This window comes from Podarcis cretensis (assembly GCF_951804945.1).
Source record: "Podarcis cretensis genome assembly, chromosome: 11".
NCBI lineage: Eukaryota > Metazoa > Chordata > Lepidosauria > Squamata > Lacertidae > Podarcis > Podarcis cretensis.
The window spans coordinates 47532143-47545407 of record NC_137180.1 but is presented as its reverse complement, the minus strand read 5'-3'; the positions used below and the strand labels follow the sequence as shown (position 1 = coordinate 47545407).

General features: G+C 44.9%; 1 protein-coding gene across 3 annotated transcripts in view; it reads right to left on the bottom strand.

Annotated features, from left to right (window-relative positions):
- Window positions 1-13265, bottom strand: part of DAB2 (DAB adaptor protein 2) — a 33865-nt gene that overhangs the window by 8665 nt on the left and 11935 nt on the right. For all 3 annotated transcript variants that reach the window (XM_079994821.1, XM_079994822.1, XM_079994823.1), the window contains exons 2-9: window positions 7499-7687; window positions 6096-6235; window positions 4700-4798; window positions 3533-3664; window positions 2246-2329; window positions 1234-1260; window positions 1000-1047; window positions 653-715 (exon numbers count right to left, since the gene is read on the bottom strand). In XM_079994821.1, the coding sequence (XP_079850947.1) occupies window positions 653-715; window positions 1000-1047; window positions 1234-1260; window positions 2246-2329; window positions 3533-3664; window positions 4700-4798; window positions 6096-6235; window positions 7499-7595 (690 nt within the window). In that variant the 5' untranslated portion in view covers window positions 7596-7687. The remainder of the gene's footprint in view (window positions 1-652; window positions 716-999; window positions 1048-1233; window positions 1261-2245; window positions 2330-3532; window positions 3665-4699; window positions 4799-6095; window positions 6236-7498; window positions 7688-13265) is intronic.

Below are 13265 nucleotides of genomic sequence, written 5' to 3'. Positions count from 1 at the left end.
AAGGCATCTGACTAGGAAGCCTGAACATGGCGGAAATTGTGGTCACAGAAATCCAACCAGGATTCCCAGTGCTTCGTACTTCTAGTTTCCTTCTCAACCCTTGCTCGGAATATCATAGAGAAGCACATTGTACTTTTGCATATATTCCCTGTCCCAATGCATCCAGCTACATGGATTTGAAAATACTGATTCACAGCTTTGATTCTGGTGGCAGTGTTCGAATCCCTGAATAGTGCATTTAGTATGGCTGAGCCAATCTCTAAAGCATATTCTCTTCCACTAAGCTAAGGTAACATGCATGGTGCCCTCCAGATACTCCCCACCAGTTGCAGTGAGCATGGCCAATGGTCAGGGATGATGGGAGTTGAAGGGCACCATTTTAGCTACCCCTCTACTAAGCCAATGCCATCTTGCCAACATGGCAATTCCTAATAGGTACAAATGGCCAATGGGCCTAATTTCAAGCACCTTACTCTTGGGGGTGGGACTGTGTTCACATTTCTATCTGGAAAAGTTCAATCATATGGGTAGGTAGTCAACTGCTCATCTGAAACCACCCCTAAGCATCCAAGACAGGCCAGTTCTTAGAAGATTCCTCCTACCATTAGGTCATTTAAAAAGCTAGCAACAGTACAAAGCCAATTCTACTCACTGAGGGGCTGTTCAGGTCAGGTGGAGTAGACATGTCTCCAAACAGATCCATCTGCTCCATACCCTTTAAGAACAAAATGGTCAGAAAATTAAAATCTATCATACACCTCAGCCTGCAAGGTCATTTGAGTCTAACGAAGAGCATGCTTGGAAGCCTAAGTCTCTGTGGTCTACTTCTCTGAAGTTCAGTTTGCTCAGTCAATCAACTGGCTGCTCATCTGTGAAACCTCTCTTGAAACCTTGGGTGTGGTCTCAAAGCAGAAGAGGCCACTATTTTGTCAACCAGGGCTGGTCAGTGCCTGGGGGGGAGGGGGAGGCATGATACAGAAGAAAAAAGGAATCACATACCAGCTTTATTTTGTCGGCTCGTTCAGTAGCTGTTTCATCACTGCCATTCTGGAACAAAGGAGATGGGGCGGGGGGAGGGAGTGAGAGAGTGAGAGAGTGAGTGTGTGTTTTGGTCTCAGATACTCAATAAGAATAAGCTTTCCCCATTTTCACACATTAAGCAGCAAATGTACTTAAAAGTCTAACAGGCAATTGCATTTGATTTTCAGGCCTAAAGACTTATTTGTTTATTACCTCAACAGGTTTATTGGCCTCTTCGTTCTGAAAAAAAAGAAGACATCACGCCATCAACATTTATAGAAAGATTTATATATTTGTCCATGTCTACACTGATGGGCAGGACACGGGTGGCACTGTGGGTAAAACCTCAGTGCCTAGGACTTGCCGATCGTATGGTCGGCAGTTCGAATCCCCGCGGCGGGGTGAGCTCCCGTCTTTCGGTCCCAGCTCCTGCCCACCTAGTAGTTCGAAAGCACCCCTAAGTGCAAGTAGATAAATAGGTACCGCTTTATAGTGGGAAGGTAAACAGCGTTTCCGTGTGCTGCACTGGTGCTGGCTTGCCAGAGCAGCTTCGTCACGCTGGCCACGTGACCCGGAAGTGTCTCCGGACAGCACTGGCTCCCGGCCTCTTAAGTGAGATGAGCGCACAACCCTAGAGTCAGACATGACTGGCCCGTACGGGCAGGGGTACCTTTACCTTTCTCTGAAGTCAGCAGTTGCCCAGACACTGTCCAAGGCCAATGTCTGCCCCATCACCTGCTACCTGAACTAGAGCATGCACAACTTATGGATGGGATCTGCTTGGTGCAAGGTATGTTCTACAGCTCTGTCTGCATGGGAAGGAGCAGACTGAGGAACCTCCAAGCTTCCTAGTCTGTCCTTTAACCTGTGCTCAATTTCCTTCAGGCTAGACTGATACTTTTAGGGTTGCTGACCTTGTTTCCTACTTCCTTTTTAACACCCTCACCCTGGAACAGATCTTCCAACCCAAATAGATGAATTCATTTTCCTTTTTACCCCATGACCTTGTTGACTGATCTTTTGTACTTGAAGAGTGGACTTATCTGGGAGTAAGTAGTATTGCCAAGTTTAGACAGGCTCCTTCCAGCCGTGTCAGATTTATCTTAGATCAACCAAGTTCATGGTTCAGTCACTGCCACTTTAGATCAATAGCAGGTTTCATTTATCTTAGGTATGGCTACTGAGCAGCATAAAAATCTGAAAACTTAACAACAGGCAGCATTACCTTTCGCTTGTCACCCTCTTCTTTTTTCTTCATGTTATAGATTACTTGGAATAGATCCTTCAAATCTACTACTAGAGGTTCAGCCTAGAAGAGAGTAACAGGCAGTGAGTGAGTGAATGGACAGGACTTAGATTTCCACTTTGTGGCGGAATTCACAATTCAGCTCATTTCCAAATGGAGTGGAATAGAATTCAAGGAACAGAATTCAAGGCCTATACTAGTGGCATTTTCTCCCAGTGTTCCATTTCCCTGCTGTGATTAGAATTCCCTAGATTTTACTTTCTTGGGCTCCATGATCACTGCAGTTGGTGATAGCAGTCACAAAATTAAAAGATGCCTTCTTCTTGGGAGAAAAGCGATGACAAACCTAGATAGCACCTTAAAAAGCAGAGACATCACCTTGCTGACAAAGATCCATATAGTTAAAGCTATGGTTCGCCCTGTAGTGATGTATGGCAATGAGAGCTGGACCATAAAGAAGGCTGATCACCAAAGAATTGATGCTTTTGAATTATGGTGCTGGAGGAGACTCTTGAGAGTCCCATGGACTGCAAGAAGATCAAATCTATCCATTCTGAAGGAAATCAGCCCTGAGTGCTCACTGGAAGGACAGATCCTGAAGCTGAGGCTCTAATACTTTGGCCACCTCATGAGAAGAGAAGACTCCCTGGAAAAGACCCTGATGTTGGGAAAGATTGAGGGCACAAGGAGAAGGGGACGACAGAGGACGAGATGGTTGGACAGTGTTCTCGAAGCTACCAGCATGAGTCTGACCAAACTGCGGGAGGCAGTGGAAGAAAGGAGTGCCTGGCGTGCTCTGGTCCATGGGGTCATGAAGAGTCGGACATGACTAAATGACTAAACAACAACAAATGCCCAAACAGGCTGAGAGTTGGTGATTGGCCCATGGTTCCCCAATGAGCTTCATGACCAAGTGGGGATTTAAACCCTGGTCTCCCAGGTCTTAGTCCCTAACCACTACACCACACTGGTCCTGCTCAACATTTCTCTAACCCCTGCAACCTATTTGATATGTAGCAAATGCCAAGCCTCAGAGATAAGCAATTTAACAGTACATCTAAGCTTCCAAGTTGGTGGCCAAAACACTTGTGGCAACCGATTCCCCAGTTTTAACCACACTTGAAAATTTTGTCAATCCTGCAATTTAAGTAGATAGCGACAGCTTCCATTTGCAATTTTGTACTGTGCAGCATTGAACATGCACCCAGAATGCTACTTTGAAGAGCAGCACATCGGCACCCCTGGTCCCACGATGTAAAGTTTTACCTGCTGTGCTGTTTTGATGGCAAAGAACTGGTGCTGCCCTTCTCCTCCACAAACGTAGCCAAAGGCACGGTTGTCAGTCACATCCCGGGCTATAAAGGATATTTTGTTGACTGGATGTTCATGCTCAATAACCTGGAATCAAAGTGGATAACATGGTACCAGACTTTTAACTCTTGAAAATGTGTAAACCTTGCACTGGTGGTCTTGTAGGCCACCCTTTACTCAACCCAGAGGCGGAGCATACCCCGGCAGGTGCCTATTCTTCTTCTGTTTAAAGATCTACAGCAGAGATCACTACCCTTTTATGTCATTGGTCCCACTGAACTGCTCTTACACAAGTCAAGAATCCTCCACCCCAAGTCCAAAGTCAACCTTCCAAGCCCATGATTCTAGTCCTGTTCTATGGTGCAGCAGGGAGCACTGATATGAGAACAACTTGTTCATGTTTTAAATTTGACTTCCCCATAAAGACTGCTGCCAGTTCAGATCGCTTTTGTTTCAGCACTCCCCATTCAACCAAGTAGTCAGCATCAATAGAGCTCAAATATTTTAGGCTCTCTGTATGAGGCGTGCAACTCTGGACCGTATCTCAGAACTGGGAAGATTCTAACAATAGCACAGAGATTGTTAGGAGTAGTTTGTGCTTTATGGTAAAGTTTTACTCTTCGGCTTAGAAGTAAACACTAACTCATTGACACACACACAAACACATACACTCCAGTAGGGACTGGAAGCTGCCTGTTTCTTACATAGCCTTTAGCCCAAGAAAAACAGAATGCCCCAATTAAAATTTTCACTTGGAGTTCATCAGCCAGAATTTCCTAGATAGGGCTGAAATGACCTGTGAGATGAGTCAAGGTTTGCTAGAAAAGCTACAGCAGTCCCCACACTAGAGGTTTGACACTAGAGTTTGGTCCATTATGCGATACTTCGCCTGGATGGGTAATTAACTAAATGGATAACTTAACTGGCCTGGGCCAGTTTCTGCATTTCTTTGAAATGTTTCCAGTGGGAAAGCTGCTGTTTGGTTCAGTGTGTTTTTAGAAATTTCTTCACCCCAACAAGTTTTAGGTTAGATTGGCACCACTTCTTTTTGTTTGTTTGTTTGCTTAGAGAGAATGGACAGTTTCTCCTAATGGATTCAAGCTTGACCTCCTCTGAACTTACCCCTGTCTTCTCATCTATGACTTTGATCCCAGCAAGAGAGATGTTCACCCATACTTTCTGTTTGTGCTGTCCTTGAGAACGGGCTGCTACCGCCATTCCCTACAATTGGAACAGCAAAGACACTTTGGTATTCAAGTCGTACTGTCAATATAAACTTATTGCAGCTTACGGCTATCACTTAGGGTAAGGGAGGGAGAATCCATTTCCCTCCCAGATGTTTGACTCCAACTCTCCATTAGCCAACATGGCCACTGACCAGTGGATAATGCAATCTTCATTTCAGCATATCTGAATTTCCCTATATCTGAGTTATGAAAATGCCAAGTCGAATACCAGCTATATACTGCTCCCCAGTTCCCTCACATTTTAGGATTTACTGCATGATTGGGTGGGTGGGGGATTGTCTTGCAACTGTTGTCTTGCATTCCAGGTCAGTAAAACTTAGAAACTCAAAAGTGTTTGTTGACAAGCAGCCCCCAGGAATTACCACCACACCTAGAGGTTATTCAGAGGGTCATTCAGTACATGAAGGCATCAAGGATTCTGAGTTCAATCATTCTGGAAATTGTTGCTAAACCACCTGAATTACATCTAGCTTATCTACTCCAGGACATTGACTCTTATAGAACATTACAGGTTGCCAGATTCCTGATTTCAGTTCTTTCATATAAAAGACTTCTTGGAATGCTGCATGACTATTAAAAATCTAGTAAACTCTATGCACCATCTTTATTTTCAAGGCCATAATATGGTACATCTAGAGATTGTAAGTAATGTGAAGGAGATTATGCGTTGAAATATTTTAGTTGATATTTTAGAATGTAAAATGCTATTTTATTTATTGATTTGTTTTACCTTGTGGGCTTATAGCTGAATAAAGTATTATCTATCTATCTTCACTGTGAGAGGACAGTGTTATGAACAGTCCTGTCTCGGAGGAATTTACCAGCACTGTTTCAATACATAAGCAAGAACTCATTTGTCTTAATGAAGTTGTTCTGCAGGAGGAAATGAACAAAATTCTGACATGAGGTGGTGGCATTCCGCCTAAGAAGCTAAATGGAACAAACCTGAGCCCCAAAACAGCATGCAAGTTCCATCTACAGCACAATGTTCTAGCAATGTTTCCGCTTAACCTGAAATTTTCGACTTTGCCACTTTATAGATATTGTTATCTAAATCGGCACTATAAGCAACCTGCAGGTATGTGCTTCGATCCATTCTCCACTAGTTTAAGATACCTGAGGAAAGGTTGTATAATTGTCATTGCTGAAATAACTTCTAGGAACTGCAGTTTTGCAAGGATGCCATTAGTAATCCCTAGCCCCCATGAAGCTACAGTCATCATCTGGCACCATAAAAAAAAATGAAGAAGCAGGAAATACGACAGACTCACCTTCAGCTTCATCATTGAATCCTGACTCATCTTGTCTCCCCTTGCTTCTGGGACATCATCAATACCAATCAGTTTGGCCTTGTATCTTACACCATCACCTTGAAATCTGGCCAAGAGAAATTCTTCTGTCTTTTCCGGTCCTGAAAAACCAGTTTTATGGTCATGTGCTTTTGTTTGACCTGCACAGGCTATTAAAAAATCAGAACCTGCATCTCTGTTCATTCCTAACAATGCAATTTAATATAGTGCTATGTTTCACCATCAGCTATACCAACATTCAGTGTGTAACCATCGTTTCATCTCCACACTGGCAGTGGAATGCTCTTGGGTAAGAGTAGGGTCGATCCACTCACAAACATTTTAGGTGTAAAGAGCCAGAGTTAGCAGCAGATTCCTTGCCCACTGTCTGCTTACTCACGGATCCATCTGTGACTTTGCAATCCAAGGCAAAGCCCCTAGGTGGCAGCCTTCTGCCAAACTCCTGCTTGTCAGCTTATTTCAACGCTCTGGTTTATGACTCCTTTTAAATCAAAAACCAGTTGGGCAGGTGGGAGTCTCCACGATTTTGTGTACTAACCCATCAAATGATGGACAGGCTTTGTGAATGTAAGGTTGCAAGGTTGAGAACTAATTGACTAAATTGCCTGTCATCGAGTATTTACCACAGCAACTGCTGCTTGTTTTCAGCAACTCTTAATTATTGGCAACTCCTTAGGAACAGGGGTCAGCAAACTTTTCCAGGAGGGGGCGGGTCCACTGTCCGTCAGACCTTGTGGGGGGCCGGACCCACTGCCTCCCAAAAGCACCCCCCCTCCCGAAAGGTCCCCCCACCTACGGCATTCACGCTGCAGCCAATGCTGCCTCTTATTTGGCAGCGTCAGCGTCCTCTGTCTCAGCGGGGCACAGAGCCCATGCCACTGCTGCTTCCTTGCCGCTCAGCCACTTTCTTCCGCTTGGCCACCTTAGTGGGAAAGGAATGGTTGGTACCCACATGCCGCTGGCCTGGGTGGCAGAGGCAGCCTCTGCGCTGCTGCCACTTCCTTCCCACTCGGCCACTTCCTCCTGCGTGGCCGCCTCAGCAGGAAGGAAGGGGCAGCACCCAGAGGCGTCCATGGCTTCTGAATCAGAAACTGTGCCAGTGTCGCTGCCCACCCAGAGGCATCCGCGGCTTTTGATTGGCTGCAGGAGCTTCCTACAGCCAATCAGAAGCCGTGCCGCGGAAGTCAGTCTCCGCGCAGCGAGGCCTCTGCACCGCGCCTGTTTAGCGTGGGGACTGACCGCTAGGTTCGCGGGCTGGATTAGCAAGCCCGGTGGGCCGTATCTGGCCCGCGGGCCTTAGTTTGACAACCTCTGCCTTAGGAGCTGCAGAGCTGTCCTGCCTCCTGGTGCCGCTCCTGCCTTACCTTTCTTCTTCTCCTTTTTGAAAGGCTGTGTTTTTGGTGGTGCCTGTTGCTGGGCAGGCGGACTGTTTCCACTAGTTGCTTCCACTTCGTTCGACATGGTGAGAGGCCAGTCTCAACTCCTGGAGCAAATGCGGCACTTGGTAACGTGACTGGAATCCAGCTAGCAGCGGACAGGCATACTAATCTGACCTTCAGGAGACAAAAATTGGGATTCAATTCAGTGTTGCCACTGTGTTGCATTGAAGAGTTACAAGGCATAATTTTCAAGAATAAAATGATACTTTATATCAGGACTATTTGTTTATTCAGCACAGCACTACAGAAGGCGGTCCTTATCTGTTACTTGAGCCTTTTGAACTGGAGTTGCACAGTGACTGAAACTGAACCTATTATACGCAAAACATATACATATATGCAACACATATACATAGATAAATTTAAAAAAAATTCTTTTGCTTTTATATATTTTTTTCTGGAAGCCACCCAGTCAGAAGGGCAACATATAATTTTTTTTATTATTCTGTTCTCTGCCACTGAGCTTATGTTCCTTCAACAATAAGTTTAGGATGCAGTGAAGAATTACTCATGAAGACTTGATGTGATTCAGTTACAAAGATCCTGACATGCCGTATAACAAACGCCTTCATTTTGCAGAATGATGGTTGCATCCACGATATGGGTACAAACCTGGGGAGCTTAGCAGGCCCCATTCAGAGTTTACAGTAGTGGTAGAATTTAGATTAAGTGGGGACACCTGTTGAGGCTGGGAATGTGTGTACAATCTAGCCCCACCAATACAAAAGGACATGGCACTTTAAGACCATCACACATGGACCAAGGACTCTTGCACACTCCCCGCCATCCTGCCGCTGGGTAAATAGAGGTTCTCAAAGGTATTTCTTATGAAACACATCCGCCAATCACTTCATTTGACTGTGGATCACAGTCTGCAGCCGATATGCTGAAGGGAGATACTCCAGACATTCTGCTGCACAAACGAAGCATGTGCCTTTGCCTAGTATTAGCTTGCATAGGAATGAACGTGGGTGGAATCAATGATGCTGGCCCTTCCATCTCCTGTTCGTTGCCATCTGTTAGAATAACATCATGCTAACAGATTTGCTAGCAAGCAACTAACCTACCCAAGGCACAAACATTGCAAGCTATAATCTTGTCTTTCATTCACTTTTGAGACTCCGCTGGTTCTGAGGGGGGGGGGGGCTTTCTCCAAGTGAATTGAAGACAGGGGTCTGTTGCAGAGGAGAGATCAAACAGCAGTAAACCGGTCACCAAGACACATGCTTCAAGTAGCTACTGAGGTTCCACATTACTGTGTATAGGGACCTCATTCTGGTTTGTGCAAGGGAGTTCATTAAGCTTCCCTAGGGCTCTTCAGAATGCTACCTTTAGCCCTTAGTTTAGGGAAACTTTGCAAGTTATGGTACACAAATGCAGCAGATCCCAATTCCTTAGAAGTCATGGACAGGGAATAATATTACGCAGTCCTAGGATAGCTACACCATTTTAAAACATGGAATGGTCATCTGTACCCTCCTTGAGAACTCTTATCCCCTAGCTACCACCCCCCACTGTTTTTTACACTATGGGAGTGTTATTTGAATGTGGTAGGTGGGTTGGGCTTTCAGTGGTACAGCACCAGAAAGGCTCCACTAGTTCTACAGGCATTGAACATGACTAGTTCTACAGGCATTGAACAGCTGCAAGCCTTTGGACACCTACAGTTTTCAGGCCAGGAAGGTCACTATTAGCTATGCAATGTCCATATGCACGAGACCTGGCCTTCATTCCTGTTACACGTATTTGGTTCAGCTTTGAAATGCCAGCTGGTGTTGGCAGAGTTACTTTTGCCGAGCTTGACCTCCTAGAAATTCTAGTTGAGGCTGTATTTCAAAGTATTTAGGGCATGGGATGCTGGCATCCCATGCTTGTGGTCTTGGGGTGTATGTTTACTTTTGAGTAGCCCCGCTCTGCAGACTTGCAATACAGCAAAACTGCAATACAGCACTGCATCAGTGGACCAGAGAGTCACTTGTTCAGCCATTTGTGGAAGATGTTTCAACTGATAACATACAGCCTCAAACAATCCAAAGCCTTCACAAGACACTTCAAGCCCTGCACCTTAAGATTCAAGTGTTATGGAGAACATAATTCAGTGTTTTACTATGCAGTCTATTCTTACTACACAGCACTGGGAATCTGATGCAAGGCAGGTACCCTATCAACATACTGGTAGCTATACTGAGTAAGGGACACAGTTGTTTTAAGCACCAGACAGCTGCATGCTCAGGTTAGGACCATCAATGGCGGCAGCAGTGCCATCCACATGCTTTTGCACAGAGGCGGACCAATTCCAAGCCTAAGTGTGGGATTTGGAAGGGATTCTGGACATGTCAGTATCTGTACAAGCCCCTCCTTGCTCCAGAATACCACAAAGGCTACACTTCCATCTGCCCCATAGTCTACTTCCCACAGCCCCCATTTTAATCTAGAAAAACAAGCCTATTCAATTTGTTTTAAATCTTCAAGATGCACCGCCAGTTTTATAATTAGGTATGTTATGGCATTTTATTATGTGTGCAACTTTTGTTGCATGCCATGTGAATATTTTATATGAGGGAGCCACCTATAAATATTTGTAGAAACAAATAAAATTAAATGAACAGCTTCATTTATTTTTCTAGAGACCTGTTTTCTCTTCAAGATGGAATGCTTACTTCTTGCTTGCTGTTTGTTATCACTCAACTGAAGCAAGCGGAATGCTGACCAGGTTGTTTAGGGGTACAAAGGTTGCCGTTTCACAAAGTTAATATTTTAGTGATTGAGATTCCTTTGATACTCTTCAGCCAAGTAGATAGAGGCCAAGAAGCACAGTTTCCCTCCTAGGTAGAGCTCTCAGGCTCCTTTAATTTCAGCTGAAGGAACTCATTGCACCAGCAGGCACCATGAGATTAGGGGGCCAGGTCAGAGGCCAGGCAGCCTGAAGATCTGTGTTGAGGTGGCACAAATATGGTCCATACCTTTGCACTCTTTTGCTTGGCCATGGCACCCAAGTCCCTCATCATCTTTGCAACTGAAATGTTGCAAGGATGTAAAACTACTACCTGTCTTAACACCTTTGTAAATACTACAATTGCCAAGGTGAGAGAGCCTGTTTTTTTTTTTTTTTAAAGGTGTGGCGGTATGGAGTTCACAAAATGGGCTTAAATCCACTTGGGATGTACCTTAAGTGTTTTTGTTTTTTTTTAAATTAATAAGCAGTTCTGCTTTGTGCCATGTGTTAACAGGGCACAAGGCAGAGGTTCAAAAGGTGATTTGACATCATGTGACCACTCCTTAGAATGTAGCTGTACCTGAGCAAGTTCTCAATCCTGTTACTCTCCATTCTTCTATTAAGCACAAATTCTGATCTGTTGTCTCATGACCACATGCATGCCAACGGTTGTATGAGTCAAGGAAAGAACACAGATGTTATTCAACTGGTTGCTTCTACATTTGGAGGAATAGCAGGGGAAGCCCCCCCCAACTTTCTCCCCCCCCCCAACTGCTTCTTCAGTCGGAGTAAACACTACTGGGAGAAGCAGCCAGAAGGCTGCCAGCTACTTTCAGTAGGTTGCAGGGGGGCATCACATGGGTCCATGGCCTAGAACCGTAACATGTTCTAGATCAGTGTCTTGTGACTGTTTTCTTCTCAAAACAGATGCAGCTATGTTAAGCGTGCTCATTTAAAACACTGTCATCCGTTTAGCAGTTTTAAACGACTATGGATGCCTAGGTGATAAACTAACCAAAGTCAGTGTTCTGTCTAGTTCTACCCAACATCTCCCTCAAGGTCCCAAAGGATCTCTTCTTTTGAAGGCATGCCCACTGGCATTTGAGCAAATGCTCCTATGACTGGAGAAGTGAAGCAGAATAGAAGCAAAACTGATCTTCGAGGACAACATTTTGTAGATTCAGACTCCAAAGGTAGTCTTAAAGCCATGATTGCTAGGTCTGTATGTTTTGCTTCCCCTTTCTTGGTACAATTACAATCAGCAGGCCTGCTCATGTTCGCAGCCTGCATGCTCGCAGCTCACCCAGCACACTGCAAGCCTGTCACACTTTTTGAAGAGGCACAAGACTTTTTGGGAATCCAATAAATCCCAAGCACAAATTGCTTATGGGCTGCACCAGCGTTGGAAAATAAAGCCACGCAACATTTGCCTTGGCACTTCCTTTGGTGAGCAGATCAAGAAAACGCACCAGCGCCAACCAATAGCTGAGTGCCAAAGTATGTTTTTCCAGTTTTATCTGGGCAGGTCAGTCAACAGTTTTCAGGTAGTTTCTTGCCAGTTTCCAGATGCAAAGCTATCCCGAGTCTAGGACAAGTAGGTTTCTATGTCCTAAGGAGCCTCTTTTGCCCGAGACACAGATAAATAGGTTTCAATACATTGGGATTTAGAGATGCAGTTATATACCAGCCCCACATTTCTCAAAACCCTTTTGGAGAAAAGAGACAACCCTAATGTTCTTCCTAGGGAGGGGGAGAAATTCAATCCAGTTTGTATTTCAGTCTGCATTTGGAAAGGTGGACTTTCCCAACTGACACTTCCCGAAGCGAAGCAATATGCAAAGAATACACACAGCTGTCCTGCAAAATTTGCACTTCTGAATTTTTCATTGCAACTACTCCAGTCAGCTAAAGGGAACAGACACATATGTACAGTATAAGCGCTCCAATGTCTGGAAAAAACTGGATCCAGAAGGTGGCATTCCTGAAAGTGTTATTTATTCATTTTAGATGCATACCCCATATTTCAAACACTCAAAGAAGCTTAATACACAAGCACACAGAGGATCTTGCCAAATACAAAGTCAAGCCATGGACCTGCCTATACCAATACTGTGGTATCCTGAGATACCAGAGGTTGAAATAGTGGCCTTTTCACATATGGAAAGCATCTGCTCTGCCACTGAGCCAAGAGATCCTTCACTGAAAAATGAGCAGCTGAACCTGACAGGATGAAGACAACTCACCTCACCTCCATTCTATACCACTTTGAGCAAGCTGTAACTGTGGGGGCTTGTTTGCCCCTTGAAAAGTCTGCACAAAGCTTAGTTTCCCATAGGGATGCTCCTATGAAACACCGACTTTACCTACAGCCTGGGACTCGGCAAAAAGCACTGTAACTTTTGAAGGTAGAAGCTACCCCAAAATCCCTCTTTCCTTTGGAAAAGGAAGGGGAGCAGTCCAATATTGCCCATAGCAGCTTCTTAAGAGAAAGTTGCTTGGGGGTCGTAGAAGCTACTAGCTCACCCTACTCAACAGTCAGGCCTTAAAACTGTTCGAAGGACTCTCAACACACACAGCAAGGAATGTTATTTACACTATTCCTAATCCCATCTACACATATTTTTTATTGTGTTTGGAGTAGGGCTGAAGCACCACGTTGCAAAACCATGCCCAAAGAGCTGTGATTTTGTATGAAGCCTAGCCAAGTTGGATCTGCAGCACAATAGCACATTCATGTGCCTTGACCTGCTAGGACACTTACAAATACAAATTCTGCTGAAAACTCAGCCTTGAGTAGGGCAAACCCCCTTCAGAGTGTGCAGCAGGGAAATGCAGCAAGCTGCCAGTGGCAGAGGAAGAGCAGTATCTTCGATTGCCAGCTCAGCCCCATTCCTCTGCAGTCCCCTTTGCCTCTCACCAATGCTGCACAAGTGGCCACAGATGCCAGTACAAACATGGAAGGAATGGAACAAGAAC